At 37.6% G+C, this 17,177-nt stretch overlaps 1 protein-coding gene across 13 annotated transcripts in view; it reads left to right on the forward strand.

Annotated features, from left to right (window-relative positions):
* KDM6A (lysine demethylase 6A) overlaps positions 1–16,771 on the forward strand; it is a 152,346-nt gene extending 135,575 nt beyond the window's left edge. For 4 of the 13 annotated variants that reach the window (XM_041399931.1, XM_041399936.1, XM_041399935.1 and 1 more), the window contains 7 exons: positions 1,047–1,195; positions 2,179–2,293; positions 3,876–4,063; positions 5,233–5,374; positions 10,713–10,839; positions 11,764–11,934; positions 12,196–16,771. In XM_041399931.1, the coding sequence (XP_041255865.1) occupies positions 1,047–1,195; positions 2,179–2,293; positions 3,876–4,063; positions 5,233–5,374; positions 10,713–10,839; positions 11,764–11,934; positions 12,196–12,252 (949 nt within the window). In that variant the 3' untranslated portion in view covers positions 12,253–16,771. Of the gene's footprint in view, positions 1–1,046; positions 1,196–2,178; positions 2,294–3,875; positions 4,064–5,232; positions 5,375–10,712; positions 10,840–11,763 lie in introns of all 13 variants that reach the window. The other 9 variants (XM_041399933.1, XM_041399939.1, XM_041399938.1 and 6 more) reach the window with 4 other exon arrangements.
* Positions 16,772–17,177: the final 406 nt, after the last annotated feature.

A 17,177-nucleotide genomic window follows, 5' to 3' on the forward strand; every position in this document is an offset into this window, starting at 1 on the left:
TCCATTCCCGTTGTTTTATTGTGAGGCTTTAAACTGTTTGCTTGCTACTTTATTACTTCTGACAACACCAAGTTCTTAGTTTTTGTGTAGAAATTGTAAAATCAAAGGGTTTTTTTTCTTTTTTTGTCTGAATTTTTGTTTTTCATGGGGTTTTTCCTTTCATTCATACTGTCCTCTGTTTTCACCTTTACATAACTCTTGCTTCTTTATCCAGTAAGAGCGTTCAAAATATGTAGGAAAGACCAGACCAATGCTTACCTGTGTGGGTAAGCCATGATACCTCTCAAGAGCCTCAAAACCAAAATTGAGTATTACTTAAACTATATATCCTTCTGTGGGTAGATGAAGGTGGCTTAGATAATATTAGAAATAGTGTGAAAGCATGGTTTTATTATCCAGTAATAATTATTTGGTTCAACCTCTGGTTAATACATGCTTCCATCAAAGATCCAGCATGTCTAGGCTGTCAGTCCCAGCAGCTCCAGTACTAAAATTCTGGTCTACTTCAGTCAGAAAAAAGAAGAAAAATTTATGGTGTTTGGGGAGTAAGGACCACCTAAGCTGATGACATCTTTTGTGGCAGAGTCACTGGAAGATCAGTGTGTGCATCTATGGATGTGATTAAAGGTTGCTACAAAATTTTAGATATTGATGCCATTTTTCTGTAAAGGAAATTCCATCTGTAGTTGCAAACTAGTTGAAAATAAACTATTACTGAACAAGCCATTGGGAGAGAGACTTCAAATGAAGTTAAGCAAAGCTAACCTCACAGGGACTCATAGGGACTTGGATTTTGATACTTGAAATAGTCCTTGTAGGATCCTGGATAGATTCCAGATCTTCTGATCTGTTGTTTCATCTTTGGCTGCAAAATTGTGTTTTCTCTCATCTAGCCTGTCAGATTTGCGATTGTATTTGGAATTATTTTAAAATTGAAAGAGTAACACAGATACCTTTGCTAACAATTTTTTTGAAAATGTTTGTTTCCCAGACTCTTCTAAGAGTTTCAGGGATTCACAGTTTGTCAATTTGCTATTTTGCTGCAGGTGGAAGTTGCAACTCCATGAACTGACAAAACTTCCTGCTTTTGTACGTGTGGTATCAGCAGGAAATCTTCTAAGCCATGTTGGTCATACCATCCTGGGCATGAACACAGTGCAGCTCTACATGAAGGTTCCAGGCAGCAGGACACCAGGTGAGTATAATTATCATAATCCCATGAAAAAAATCAGATTCTCCTGTGGGGTGTTGGATTTAACTGCACTGCAGATTAACTATATCTTAGAGGATGCCTAAACAGGATAAATATACATATTCATGATTTTTATCGTTCTTAATTAACTGAACTCTGCATGTTCAAAGCACTTAGAGTGGAAATTTCTGCATTTCTGCAGTGCTGGGAAATTGCCCTGTTGACCTCTTGCATGCAATAGTGGATTCTTTAAGGAGAAAAAGACAGTTTGGTTTATATACATGGACAGTATTTTTATTTTATATACCTTGGAAGTTGTTAGAGGCTTCCAAAGATCATCTGGTGCAATCTTAGAAATCAGAGGCTTCCACTTTTTTTGATTTTTATTGTCTGAGAATAGAACTCAACCCTCCATGATAAATTGTGCTTTGTTGGGGGCCTGGACTAGAACTTGAGGAGTCTGGACTAAATTTCAAGGTCTTTTTTTTTTTTCTGAAGTAGATCTTCAGAAAATTCCATTAGGGATTATGGCTCAGTTTTCCAGCTGTCTAAAGATAAAATACTGGGCGTTGCTACATGAATTTTGAAATCTCTTTCAGAAAGATTTTTGTACTCCTTGTCTGTTCAGTGCCTGAATTCACAAAGTTTTGCACCTGACCAGGTCTGTCAGGGGATAGCATGAAACACAAAATCTGAGCTTTTGAAGTATTTGTTTCTGCAGGAGGGAGAAACTGCTGAAATATTGGTCAGATCCCCAAGACTGGTAGTTCCAATTTTGTTTTCCACAAACTAACAAAAGTATAATTTTCATGTCACTGGTAGCTTAACTGTGTGAAGCACCTAAGTATGTAAGTGTCATATAAAATATATAAAAATACTTAAACTGTGGTGTAAGTTTTTTTAGAAATTGTATTTTTGCATTTCCTGGCATTGTTTTGATAGGAAGGCCTTGCATAAAGTGTGTTTCTTTTTCTCTTAAATTTCAGGTCATCAAGAAAATAACAACTTTTGCTCAGTAAATATAAATATTGGTCCAGGTGACTGTGAATGGTTTGTTGTCCCTGAAAGCTATTGGGGTGTCATGAATGACTTCTGTGAAAAGTAAGCTGGACATGGTGTTTTTCTCTTACTTTTATCAATTTTTTTGGGGCTTGTCTCAGACCTGAGGGGGGAAATTACTGAGGGTGTTATAAGGGGATATTATTTTATGGGTTTTCCATGTTGTCAGAAAATTCTTTTAAAAGTGGGTCAAAATGCAAAATCTGGAGTTCGTGGAAAATACCACATTTGTACAATATACAGAAACTTGGGTTGTCTGTGACAAAAACAAAAGCAGAATTCTCTTGTCAGAAGCAAATAGAGAGTCACTGGTATTTTGGCAGGTTTTCTTGTTGCATTTAGAGTGAAAGCTTAATTTGCTCAGATCCCAGGAAGTGCCATGGCAGGTTTTGCTTAGACTTACATATTTGTAACTCCCTGGAAAAGCTGAGGTACCCTGAGCATTGGGGAACTACTCAGCCAGCTCTAAGATTAGGATTTCTCTGCTATGCCTTGTGTAGAGTGGTTTTAAAAACAAACAGAGCAATACTTGTTTGTACATGCCCACACAAAAAAAGAGGGAGCATCAGTTTTGTCCCCTAATCATGCCCAATATTCAAACAGGAGCCTTTGAGGTTGATTGTGTGGGAGAAGTTTTTCTTACCCAGTTGAGACTGGATTAAGCTCTTGACTTCAGAACTTTTCCAGAGCTCTGTGAATTCATCTCAATGTCTCTGTATTTCCTGCCTGTCTACTGACAGCTGTTCTTATTTCACCCACCCTTAAAAAGATGAGCCATCTCAAAAATGTAATTTCTGCTGATGGAATAGTGATGTCTCTGGCACAGCAGACCTTTTTGCTTGCATGTTACTGTCCTTCTGAGGCTGACAGAGAAACCGAGAGCTTGGTAACCTCACAAAATGTCTGCAGTGCCTCTACAAAGGCACTTGATTGTCTTTGAAAACTGTGTATTGCAAATAATCTCTCATGGTGCATATAGAAGCAGTGTAATATTGAGATAAGGATGGAGAGGAGTGTGGATTTTGCATAACCATAGGGGAAGACATCATGGTTAGGAAATCCATATGGAGGTGTTTGTCCGTGCTGCTCAGGAAGGGTCAGCATTTCTTGGCTGAAAGCACAAACCCATGGATCACAGTTAAAATGTTGCCAAGAGGTTGTTTGTTGTGTGAGCAAGCTGCACATGCACACACAGGCAGTGTGAGTACATGCTCAGAGAACAGAAAACATCCTTGGGCGCTGCTGTGGTCTGTACAGGAGGTCAGGCAGTCATGGAAAAAGCAGCTTTGGCCATCAGTGCCACACTGGATCTGACCAAGGGTTGGTCTGCCTCAGCCTCAGTAAAATACCGGGAAACTTAAAGGAAAATAGAACTTAACTGGAAGCTATAAACTGACTTCACATGGACAGGTGGATGGGAAGGTGTTCTGATATATTGCAGGATGTGAAATGTAGAATTATGATCTGGAATTGTACAGATGACACTTTCCTTTTGGCTACTGTTTGTGGGTCACTGAAAACATTCATGGTGATGGTCATTTTTCCCAGGTAGTTGCATTGAAGTATCTGCCTCTAACATGTCCACTGGGAAATGCTGAAGACTTAATCTTTCCTCTTGTTTCAGGAACAATATGAATTTCCTGATGGGATCTTGGTGGCCAAACTTGGAAGATTTGTATGAAGCCAATGTCCCAGTTTATAGATTTATTCAAAGACCAGGGGATTTGGTGTGGATAAATGCTGGCACTGTTCACTGGGTTCAGGCTATTGGCTGGTGCAACAACATTGCGTGGAACGTTGGCCCTCTCACAGGTATGTGTGAGCAGTGCCTGAGCAGTGCTGAGCTCTCTGCAGGTAACATTATCCTGCACATGGCACAGAACCTGACAATTCTTACTCATTTGCCATGCTCTACTAGATGAAAAAAAACCCATTGTGTTGTATTTTTTAAAATATGATGTGTTGAAGCTTTAAAGAATTCCATTGTAAGAAGAAGAGAAAGCAGCAAGAATGCAATCTTGGCACTCATGCTTTGAATGGGCTTTTAGAAGTAAAATGTGTATTTTAATTTATGTACTGTCTTCTTAAGCCATTTATTAACTTTTTCTCCCAGATTTGTTCTACCCAGCAAACTGCACTATGGGTTTCATATGAATTTAAGGACTAGTCTTCTAGTATTGGTGGGACAGTGGGTACCTAATAGCTCTTTGGTGATAGCATCAGGAAATGCAGACAGCTGTAAAATCTGGTTCATAAGGGAACATTAGGTTTCTCAGTCCTACTGCTCTAGAATTCTTCAGTTTTGAACCATGGTCTTGGAAGGATTTTTATCTGGGAGTGTGGAAGGAAATTCTGCAGCTAAAACAAGAGTCTGTCAAGTGTTTGAAGAGAATGTACTTCCAAAAAAACTTCTGTTTTCTTAAGTAGTTTAAAATATGTCTTTATATGGTACAATAAAGAGTGTATCTCTAGGGTTATGTGATTGACTGAGAGACCTCTCATGTTCAGTCACAGTAGATTTTGTAAAACATTTTTAAAAGAAGGGTGGAGTGAGTAGGCTGCTTAATGAAAAAGTCTGACTCACTTCTTCTCTCAGTAAGAGCTTATATACCATAGCAGTGTAGAATCATGATAAATTGTGAATAGAGTGAGATGCAGACATTTCAAACCTGGATTTTTTTAACCTGTAATATTTTAAATTTTACTAATTCACCATTTTTTAAATACTGCTCCATGTTCAGCAAAGAAATCAAACACTTTTCAGTAACTTGTGTTGCTGCTGTGGCATTGTGTGTTCTTTCAGCATCATAAATACACTTTTTAAGACATTTTAAAAAATGGAAATGCAGTTGGAATGAATGGCTCATTGTGAATGAAGTTTAGCTGTTAGAGATATAAATTACTATTACAAACAGAGTGATCTTGGCTGATAATTGTTCCTTCACCTGGCTGATTGCTGCTGTGCCTGTGTGTTTGTGCAGCCTGCCAGTACAAGCTGGCAGTGGAACGGTACGAGTGGAATAAGCTGCAGAGCGTGAAGTCCATAGTGCCCATGGTTCACCTTTCATGGAATATGGCTCGGAATATCAAGGTCTCAGATCCAAAGCTTTTCGAAATGATAAAGTAAGTTTTTGTTTATTTGAAGATTTACTGTGCCCTTTTCCTTTTCACACGTAAACCACTGGTTGATTTATAAACAGGTTTTTGTGAGACTTTTCTGTTCCTGGGAACCAAACCAAAATTACTTTAGATTGTGTTTTTCAAACACAACATTTATAGGTATCCCTAATTTTATTATGTTTTATATGATGTTATTGTGGCATAGCTTTAGAATCATGTAAGTTACTTGTTTTAGGTTAATGTGCCATAGACTTAATTCAGAAGTTTACAGAAAAATGGCTTTGATCACAGCAGCTGTTTAGAGTATGTATCATCAGAAACAGGAAAATTAGGTCATCAATCCAAATATTAGAATTGAAATATATAGTCATTTTTACAGCAAAGTTAAATTCTGCATTTCTAGAACCTGTAGTTAGTGTTCTTATATTGTCATTTGGAGATCCAGTATAAATCTTTTAGGCAAAGGCAAGTAGGAACTTGAGAGCCTCCTTCCCTTTGCTCTTCTGAGCAATGAATTGATTGATGTGTAAAATGACAATTGAGTTTAGTGACATTTCTCATATGCACATTCCAAAATGCAGGAATATTCCAGACTTCAGGCATCTGTAGTTATTTTCTTCAGAGGGTGCAACTTCAAGAAATGTAAATCATATTACAGCACCATACTGAGGTTGGGGAATGAATGAACATTTCAGCATATAACACAGCTTTGTCTTAAAGTGGGGGAATGAATTCCAAAGCATATTACTCATCATGAGAATCCTCTGGTAGCAGCACACTCTGCTTTGCCTGAGTCTACCAAAGTACTTCTGAGCCCTTCTTAGTCTTACCAACATACTGGATCAACAAACATTGTATCTTTTTATTATTTGCCTTGAAATGGGCTTTAAAAAAATGGGTGAGTTAACTTGTGAAAAAAGGGGCAAAGAAGAAGAGTGTCTTTTTTTTCCCCTGGTGGGATTTTTTGGTGACATCTGAGTGCGACATCTTTTTACAGCAGAAATTTAATTTAGGCTTGAACATCTGTTGCAGAATGGTGGCATTGGGGAAATGTTAAATTTGTAAGATCTGAGAATGTTGGAAGTTGACAACAGGGAGGTTGTAGTCACTCTAAAGCTTGATTATAGGGTAGCATTTGTGTGTGAATACTTTACTAAAATCTAGGAAGTGATACTTGGGGTAAATGAAGTATTTGCTGAAGGCCTGGCAGTCCTGCCCCTTCAATTAAACAATTAGTGCTCATATTCCTAATGCCAGCTGTCGTAAAAAGGAGAAGAGAAATTGAGTGGTTAGAAATGAGAAATAGGGGAAAATGCAGGAGAGTGTGGGAGGGAGAAAGCCAAAAAGTCCATTTAAAAACACCAAATCCACAAGCTTCACTTTCATCTTTATTTATATAAAATACATACAAAGCCCAGCAGACATCTATTGTAAAGCTCAAAGCAGTTCTGGAATGTTCTTGAAAAAATATGATTTTAGTATTTTGGCCACTTGTAATTTTGCATTTGCCATGGTTTTGGATTTAAAAGGAGAAGAATGTGACTGAGCACAGCATCCTTCTCCAAGAGAATCACTTCAAATGTTATGAAGAAACACAGAGGACAGAATGGTAATTTGCTGTTGTCTTTCTGGCTGACAGCAGCCCAGGTTTTTGTAGCAAGAGACTCAAACTTTAGTGTACATTACAAAGAAACAGATGCTGAGGAGCAGATAGAAATTTTGGGTGCGCATGTGCATTTTCTTTTTCCAGTCTACTGAAATAATTTCCAGTTTTCTCAGCTTAAGCCTCCCCCATCCAGGTTAGTTGTCAGCCAAAACTCAGGTTCCTGCTGTGGCTGCAGAGGGGATGATCCCCTCCAAAAGTGGGGATGGTTAGCTCTGATCTGTAATGTCCAGTAGCAGCAAGCTGAGATAACTTTTTGTTTGGTCACTCCTATGGTAGTTCTGGAATAGCAGTTCCTAGAAATCAGTATCAGCACAGCCTGGTGTCTGACCTTGGCTTTGCAAACACACTGGAAATGCAGAAACCTTCATGAATTTCCTTAAGAGAGGAAAGCAGTTGCATAATTTTCCTGTGGGCTCCTTGTCTGCAGGAAAAACCATCTGGGATCGTGGCTGTTGTCCACGGCACCTGGATTTTCTATGTACAAAATAGAGACATTTGTGAGTTTTGTATATGGGAGTGTATGCATATGTATAAAAATGCTGGAAAAAATAGTCATTTTTGATAGAGCTGGTTGAATTTCATCTTGGATAACTGGCTTCATTGTCATCAGGAAATAAAAATAAGTGGCACAGCTGTCATCTTTTTGCTGAGCACAGGTCTGTCAAAAATTGCATGTCAAAGATACATAAAGTGTTAAGGTAATTTTGACTTCTGTCTCTGGGGCTTCTTAGGTACCAGCATAGTACAAAAGATTAACTCTTGGAAAATGATAAAAAGTAACTTCTAATTCAGTTTGAAAGATCAATACAAATATGTCTTAGTGGGTTGTGTGAAAGCAACTACTGCAGAGCCAATAAACTAAAATTTGAGCATAGATACAAATATTGGGAACCAGGTTAGTATTGAAAAGAAATGGAGTAGCAGAAGAGAAAAAGTAATAGAAGGAAACTTTGCTTTTGGAAGAAATCTGATGCCTCATTATATTTTTAGTTAATGTGCAGTTCAGTGCTGTCTTGCAAGATAAAAGTCAAAGAGCAAAACCTGAAACTTTCTCATGAGATGTTTTTTAAAGATTCGATTTTAACAGTAGAAGCATGAGCAGGAAGACAGCAGAAAAAATTATTTAAAACTTGGTTGAGAGAGGACAGCCCTCACAAAAAGAAAAATTAACTGCAAACCTCTTAGATGGGAGCCAGGAGGACTTTTACAAATGCATCTGAGGAAGAGAAGAATTTTAGAGTTAGAGCGAACATCGTAGTAAAAGCTTAAAAAATTAATTCCAAAGTAACTGAAATACTAAGTTCTATTACAGAAATAGTTTCAGAAATGTAAAAGAACATGACATGGGAGAAATTATTTTGCACAAAATCATGAAGTTAGGTAAAATACTTTTCAGCCTCAGGGAAGATATATTACTGGAAGGTATGAGAGGTCGGTTCTGCATTGCCATTGGGGTAGTCTTCACACTTTTGAGAAGTTTTACTGAATATCTAAGTATTTAAATGGGTTTATCACTGCCTTTCTAGAATAAATCAGGATTATGTCCATTTTTACTTCTCTTCTGTTGAATATTTGAATTTGACTGGACATGATTTACTCATATCTTTATGCCTTACCTGCAAGGACATTGAGAGGGGGATGGTCTAGATGTTTTTCCAATTGAATTCTCACTGTACCAGAATAAAAACTGGCCTGCAATCCTTAAAAGCTAACCCCACTGAATTGCACACTGTCACTTTGCTAGGAACATTTTTGGCTTTCTTAAGGCTTCCCAAACTTCAGGAAGTTGTGTTGCATATTCACAGTGATGGTTTGTATCCTTTCTCTCATATTTAAATGCATGAAATAGTTAAGATTTACGTTTTCAACTTCCATTACTAGGACCTGAATTTTATCCAAGGAGGGGGAGTTCACCTTCAAGCTATTGTTTTCTGCTTTGTTTGTGAAGTTGGCAAACATTGTAGCAGTGTTGTAAGTGGGTTGCATTCTGGGCAGTTATTATTTCACAGCTGTAGCAATAGAAAATGCTTTGAAAATAACACTTTGGAAAGTCTTTAGAAGTCAAGAGTGGAGAACAATGGTGGCAGGTGTGCAGGTGTGCTAGCAGTTGATCTTTGGGATGCCCAAAGACTTTTCCAGGTATCAGCAGAAGAATGGGAGCTTTTAAGTTTATTTTAAAGAATTAGGCCATATTGCATAAATGCATGCTTTTCCAAAATTACTGAGCTTGTCAGGAGCACAGTAACCCAATACTTGAATGAATTAATACTTAATCCATCACCTGTGGTTGGCCTTAACATCATAACTCACATTCACATCATACTTTAAAAGTGTTGAAGTATTTACAGCTTAATGAGCTGCATAATTTTCTGAAATTTGGTACATGAAAATGAGATGTTTGACAGAGAAACACACTTTCAGTTTTGTGTTATCCTTACAGTGTGGAAGTTAGTGAAGCCATAGTGAAGACACTGTTTTTAGTGAAGATGAGCAGTATGAGTGTAAAACAAGAGGAGAGTATTTCAGAATCCTGGGATTCTATTAACTACTTGGAAACACATGAAAGAAATGTGGTGTTTTTTAAAATAGAGAATGTATGTATTACATGTTTAAGGCTCAAATGGGAGAAGGTTCAAGTTGAAAATACTTGATAGAACTCTTGAGCACTTCATTTTCTGTCCAGTGTTTGTTTTTACCCTTAATTTCTTTTCAATCTTCCTTCTGCTTCTAATGAGCATGTGGCATAACCACCCTGTGGAGGAGAAAATTGAAGGCTGCAAAGGCTGCAGCTCAAATAAATAGGGTAGCTGAGAGCTAAAATTATTGTAAATAACATTGTAATTTGGAAATTTGGCAACCTATTTTGCCTTTTTTTTTTTTTGAAGAACATATGTAGCTCATAAAATGCTAGAAAACAAGTTATATTTTCTTGTAAGGAAGAGAACTGTATAAAATTGTGACACAAAATTATTTGGTAGTTTTTGCTTTTACAGGGGTTATGACAGGGAATTGTGAGTTTTAATTTGACATTTGAACAGTTATTCTCTTCATTCATAAAATAAGTGCTAGAATTATTTTTTGTGTTGATTTTTTTTTTTCCCTAATACCAACCTGTCTGTTCTTTTTCCATTTGCATGGGAGAAGGTACATGTTCATAGATTCATTTCCCACTGTGTGTAAAGTGATTCCTGGCAGAACTTGGGGTTTCAGAAAACTTGGGGTAATAAAGTTTTAATAGTGCTGAGAAAGTAGCAGGAGTTTAGGATGTTAAAAGAGTCCTTTGGATCAGGCTATAGTCACACAAAATGTAAACAGCTATGCAGAACTTGGCAGTTCAAGCTAACTTTTTGCTGACAAAGTTATGGTTCAAAATAAAATATGTGGATTGCTTTTGAAGACACATTGTTTTATTGTGCTCAAGAGAGCATTCATGTGATTCAGTCAAAAATGAAAGGTACAGCCTGTTTGCAGGGCAGGGGGCAGTCCTGACAGAGGTCCAGAAGCACAAGGTCTGACTTTTCCCTAAGCCATGAGTCCAGTGATTCTTTCTAGGCAGCTGTTTCCGAAATCCCAGAGGAAGAGCAAGCTCCAGGTACAAGGAAGAAACTGAAGCCTTCTTGAGTTTTGCTCTCCAGTTGAATGTTGAACTGAACACACAACTGCTTTTGGTTGCAGGTACTGCCTGTTAAGAACTCTCAAACAGTGTCAGACACTGAGGGAAGCTCTGATTGCTGCAGGAAAGGAGATTGTCTGGCATGGACGAGCAAAGGATGAGCCAGCTCATTACTGTAGCATTTGTGAGGTCAGTAAAAATGTCTTGGGTCGTCTACTCTTGTAATATTTATTTACGTTTTGCCCTGTCTTTTGTTGTTGATGATGTTTAAATTTTGCTTCTAAGCTGCAAATCTGCTCTGAGCTGTAAGCACATCTGTGTGATGCAGTAGTGCCTTCCAGGAGCTCATCCAGATGTTTTTCTAGACATGGGCTGTATTTTGCTGAAGGCTCTCTCACAGTACTTCCACAACATTGCTTTTCACTGTGTCGATTTTCAATTTTCAGATATTATAAAATGTTGTTATCCCTTCCTGCATAAAATTTTATCTGCTGAGCTTCATTTTAAAGGTATATTGGTCTTCATTTCAGAAGTCACCAACACACCCAGAAGAGAGAGAGCTTAAATCCTTTTTTTCTGCAGGACATACCTTTCTGCTGAATTTTTTTCATTCTACTTACTGTTAATAATTGCTTTAAAGTATTGGATAATAATTTTCATGAAATTTAAAGGAAAACAACATTTTCCTACCCCCTGATAATCAGTTTCTAGTTGTCCTCTGACAGAGCCTCTTGGGCAGGATGAGCATGTGGCTCAGTAGTAAGGAAATAAATAACAAACTTCATTAGCAGACAGGAAAAAGGAAAAATAAGTATATTTTTTTGAAATCCTCACCTTACTATTCAGCAAATGAATCCTGCTTTGTCAATATTGACCCAAAGCTTTCCCGTGGTGCTGTTCATGCAGACATCCTAAGTGTAATATTAGTGGTTTTACACTGCTTCACTTCTCTGCCCAAGCCCTAGGAGAATAGATTTTCCCTGAACAAATCTAATTTTTCTCTTTGCATGCACAGGGTAAGCTTGTAAATCTTGAAGAAAACACAGTTTTCATGGTTTTAACTTTTTAAAAAATGAAATTGTAACGCTTGGCTTTCTGTTTCCTGTCTAATAGGTGGAAGTCTTTGATCTGCTTTTCGTCACTAGTGAGAGCAATTCTCGAAAGACCTATGTTGTACATTGCCAAGACTGTGCACGAAAGATAAGCACGAACCTGGAAAACTTTGTGGTGCTAGAACAGTACAAAATGGAGGACTTGATGCAAGTCTATGATCAATTTACATTAGTAAGTCAAATTAATAAGTGGGTGCATAAATACATTATTTGTAAAGCAGTTGTAGACTGTCTTGGTGCTCCGTTGTACGAGTACCACGGACTTCCTGATTCAAATGGAGGTTTGGGTTGTGTGTGATATTTGCAGAACAAAACCTGAAGAGTCAGAATTGTGTGAAATACTACAGTAACTTACTGCAGAACATAACCACTGAGTTTTCAGGAAAAGTATGATGTTACAATTCATAAAGTTGTGGCTTTAAAAATCCAATAGAGATCACCTGAAGACCATAACTGGATCAGATGGAGATGGGAAGAATCAGGACAGTGAAGCTTGGAGAAACTAGCACCAGGTTCAAGAGCATCTCTAATACATTGGTTGTGGTATGAAGTCAGTATAGCAGCAGAGCATCCTATGCACTCAGACCCTTCCTTCCCCTTCCCCACCCATCCCCTACCAAATCAGCACTGTCCTTCTGCTTAGCAAGTGGATGCTCTCAAACAGTTCTGTCTCTTGGCTTGGGGCCTCCTTTGCATTTCAATTTAAAGCAAAAAGCCTCTTTGCCATTATAGCTCTGTGCTATATATGGCAGCCTCCTGCTTTGAACTGCGTCAGCACAACTGTCCTAACATTTCACCCAGGTTTCATTGTTCCAGGCAAAGATGGCTTTTTTTGTAACCACAATGAAAGCGATGCTGGATGTGTTTATAAGCCTTGGCTTTCTGTTGAAGGAGACAAACATTGGACTAAGTGTTATGGGAATTTCATGTTGGATTTAATATGACAGCCCAGTAAGGGCTGTGCCTTTTGGTTCATTTCCAGGTGCTGCAGAAAATGTGTGTTTAGTTATTTCATGTGTTGGTAGCATGCCAAGTTGTGACCTTCTGAGTTAAGGCCTCAAGGTTCATCAGTAGAGGCTGGTGAGACTGTGGGACCATGTCCTCTGAATTTAATTCTCTTCATTAGTCCCACAGAGCCTGGGTTGGTTAAACTTCAGTTCATGCTTCTAGAAGGTCACTGTCATTATAGTCTGTGAAATGCTGCAATTTCAAAGTGATGATCTGTTATAGAAAAACATATAAATAAACACCTGTTCTCAGATACTTCATCCAGTTGAGTGGAAATGGGGAAGAATGTTTCTGTATGGAGATGAGAGGGAGGGAAGGGTATTTTGTTGTCTGTGCTTATACATTATATAGGTAACAGTGATGATACTGTCCCTAGAACAAGGGTTCTCAACCTGTGAGTAGCTCCTTCCCCCACCAAAACCTAAGGCTAAGGACACTGATAATTGTTCTTCTATGAAGTTGCTGTGCCATTCATTTCTTTCAAAGGGGATATACACTCACTTGGGAGGAGTCATAGCCCAGAAGTGACATCTGTCAGATGTAGGAGGAGAGTTAAGGTTTGTTGTAAATCACAGGATGGAGATAATCTCAGCTGGCAAAGGTGAATTAGGCCAAAGAGAGGGGTAAAGTACCAGGAGCAAGCACAGGGATGAGCCAGCGTTACAGGTCCTTAGCTGGGTACTCTGGTATGATCTAAAGTGTCTTCAATGACTGTGAGGAGCTTTGTGAAAGGGTTCCAGAGATGAGGAAAAGAGGAGGAAATGCCATCAGAGACTCAGTACTTTGATGGAATGCCACAAAGGTCATTTTCTGGGCCTCCTGGCAGCAGGAACAAGACACCTCACTTTATTCTTGGCACTTGGTCCCCATGTCAGAGAATCTGAGACTCTTTCCACAGATACCTTAACCCCAGGGGGATTAAGGTTATGTTACTGCTCAGGTAGAGGGGAGGAGGGAAAATGAAGTCCACAAAGGCTTTGGAGAGCCACAAATGGACCATCTCCCCATTGGTAAACAGGTTGAGAATCCCTGTTTTAGATTGTATAAAGATATATCTATACTGAGGCCACATGGAGCTCTTGGCTGCCACTGTGGGACGTGTGGCTGCTCACATCACATTAACGCAGACCCCACAGAATACTCCAGTCTGCAGTACAGGCAAAATCCTAATGCAGAGTGTTCATGAAATACATGTTGTATTTGAGTAAGGTGGAAAAAAAATGCCACTGTTGTCTCTAAAGAGTCCTGAAGTGTAAAAAGTGTGTGTGACTTTTAAACTCTCATGGTTACAGTTTGTGCAGGTCTTAGTTAAACACAGAGTTTTGCACCCTTGTAGAAAAGGTAATTTAATGTTTTCTCTTTCAGGCTCCTCCATTGCCATCCTCCTCATCTTGACATTTTTTCATGGACATTAAATGAAAACTTTTCTGATATTCAGGAAGTGACCCAGTTCTGCACCACTGATTTTTGTAGCTATCCCGTAAGGCTGCTGGCTGAAAGCTGTGTCTATGCAACCTTCCAAGTGCGGAGTGTCAACCAACTGGACAGGAGAGAGCACTGCCTCCTACTCCAGAACTCAAAACAAATAAAGCTCATCCAGCTGTACTTCAAAAAAATAATTCCATGTTTTGTATATATCTGACAAAACTGGCAACATTATACAGACTACTGACTTGAAGACCACCTCTTTTGTATTTCTCTGTTTCTGGGCTGATGAGTTGGTTTCATCCATTTTTCCCCCTTCAGAGTTTCCCTTGGAAAAAAGTACTAGCTTAGCTGGTCATTTCTTTGTAAGGTAGTTAGAAATTTTAAGTCTTTCTTTGGGCAACTTTTTTTTTCTTTTCTTTCTTTCTTTTTTTTTTTTTTTTTTTTAATGTGAAGAGTTAGGTGATATAAATTTTTTACTGCTTTTATGTTTTTCTGTCTTGTTTTGAAACCATGACGGTTACACTTTTGGTTCCTAAATAAAATTTAAAACAATTAACAGCCAAGTCACAAAGATAAATGGGTTGCACATAGACTAAGGAATAAACTTCAGATTTGTGATTTTTGTTTCTAATCTTGATGTAAATTTACACTATTTATAAATACATATTTATTGCTTGAAAATATTTGTGAATGGAATGCTGTTATTTTTTCCAGATTACCTGCCATTGAAATTTTAAGGAGTTCTGTAATTTCAAACACTACTCCTATTACATTTTCTATATGTAAATAAAACTGCTTAGCATTGTACAGAAACTTTTATTAAAATTGTTTAATGTTTAAAGTTTTTCTATTGTTTGAGTTTTAAAAAGATTTTATGTACAGTGCCCAGTTTTTGTTCTTTTTTGAATCTGATTATATATATTTTATATATACTCTTGTGCTTGTGTATATATATAATATATATAGAAACTCGAATATAAATATGTGTATAAAGATTTAGAGACTAAATTTTTCTCGTTTTAAGTTTTACATCTATGGTAGATTTGAGGTGTCTACTGTAAAGTATTGCTTACAAAAGTATGATTATTTTTAAAGAAATATATGGTATGTATCCTCAAGACATAGAATGACCTTCAGACTGGTTTATTGTTAAATTGCACTTTTTGCAATAACAGACCAATAAATAGTTGCTGCCAAAATGTAGTAGTAGAAAATAAGTAATGGCTAAATTTTAAAGCTCTTCAAGAAAATACCAACTTTGACAGGAAGTTTGGCACTAGTTTTAGAGGAGGAATGAAGAAGATTTGAGTTTTGGTGGGGATGTTCTCTAGATTTCAACCAAATTGCAACTTATATATTACAAGATGTTCTATTAACAATTTTAAAAGTTAAGACTGAATCATCTTGGCGTCATTGTTGACCCCAAAAAAGGACGTTGTTTTGTGGTATTCTATTGTATTTTCACATATTTTGTAATACGAATTCACTGGTAAATTTTTGAAGCACTAGGTTTATTTAGGACAAGTTTATAATATATCATTGTAACAGTTTGCAGTTTTAATGATGGTATTTATTTTAAGTTGCTCCTTTCTCATTAGCTTCTTGAAAATGCATTAAATCTAAATTTCAAAATTGATAGCTTTCTTATCGATCAGAGTTGACTGATGCACAAGGTTGTGCATCAAACAGTTTCTCATAATTTCTTATTAGTGGGGTATGTTAGTGGTTGCATTGTTAAATTTTTTGTAATCAATGTGAAGTGTTCCAGGCACAGAGCATGCAGATAGTTCCTTTTGAACAAAAAGAATCGCCTCTTATGTTGTAGCTTCAAACGAAGGGTGTTTTAATGAAGAATCAGCACAGTTTATCTAACGCTGTTAAAACAGTTTAACCACAGGTAGAGCTGACTTTCTTGCTAGTTCTTACTAGTTGGACAAAAGGGTGTAGAGATTAAAGAAAAGCATATCTGAATGTTCTTGCCAGCAAAATTATCAACTAGCAGTTAGGAAGCCAGTATTTGCAGTTCTGTAAAGGTGTAAGTCTCAGCTCTTGATAACAATCTCTACAAATCATAATTTTTTTTTTTACTTATGTATTTTATGCAGTCATAAATATTGTAATCTTGACAAACCATGCTGCAGCTGAAAAGCTACTCCTTTAAAGTAGTCTTAAACCCAAATAAAAGCAAGATACACTTACCTCAACTAATGGTAAACAAAAAGTCCTCATTTCTCAGTGCTTTAAAAGAACATTGCTAATTAGGGAAAGAGCTCCTGTGTGCTGATCAGAAGGGCTTTGTACCTTTCCTCCCCTTTGGAAAAGAGGATATGGCATTACCAAGGAAGAATATTCATATTTTGCCAATGAGCAAGTAGACAAAATCGGTAGAGCATCAGGCAGCATTCCTCGTGCTGTGGGAAGGGTTGTCATGAATTGGAATTGCTGCAGGGCTTTAATATTTTGCAGTTTCCACACTTCTTAATCACACTCTGCTCCCAAGCGATGGACAGTTTGGATCTATAAGCTGCTATGATTTAGAATGCTTTTGTTTCACTTTATTAAAAAAGCACAAGTTAATATTTCGTCAGTTGTACTTCTTAAGAAGCGCTTTCTGCTTCTTCAGTTGTGAAGCACATGATGCCAGGTGAAGCATTTGTAATCTCTGGGTGTTTCCAAGCATTAGGAGTTGGGCAGGGTGGGGGAGGCTGGAGTCTGGAGCTGAACTTTCCAAGGAATCTTGGTGTTGGGGCCCTTGAACTCCACAGCTGAGCCCTACTGCAAGTGATTCTGATCTGCTTGTAGCTACTAATTGTAGTAGCAGGCAGATTTAAGATGAAAATGGCCAAAGATGTGGCATTTGTTGCAAGAATTTTCATTAAGTTACAGGCTGAGAGAAAAGTTACACTGTTAGGAGATGGATAAAACCAGAGATAAAAATAGGTGTTCTAAAAAAATAGTATAAAGTTGAATTACAGATGA

This window comes from Onychostruthus taczanowskii, unplaced genomic scaffold, assembly GCF_017590055.1.
Source record: "Onychostruthus taczanowskii isolate IOZ18803 unplaced genomic scaffold, ASM1759005v1 scaffold17, whole genome shotgun sequence".
NCBI lineage: Eukaryota > Metazoa > Chordata > Aves > Passeriformes > Passeridae > Onychostruthus > Onychostruthus taczanowskii.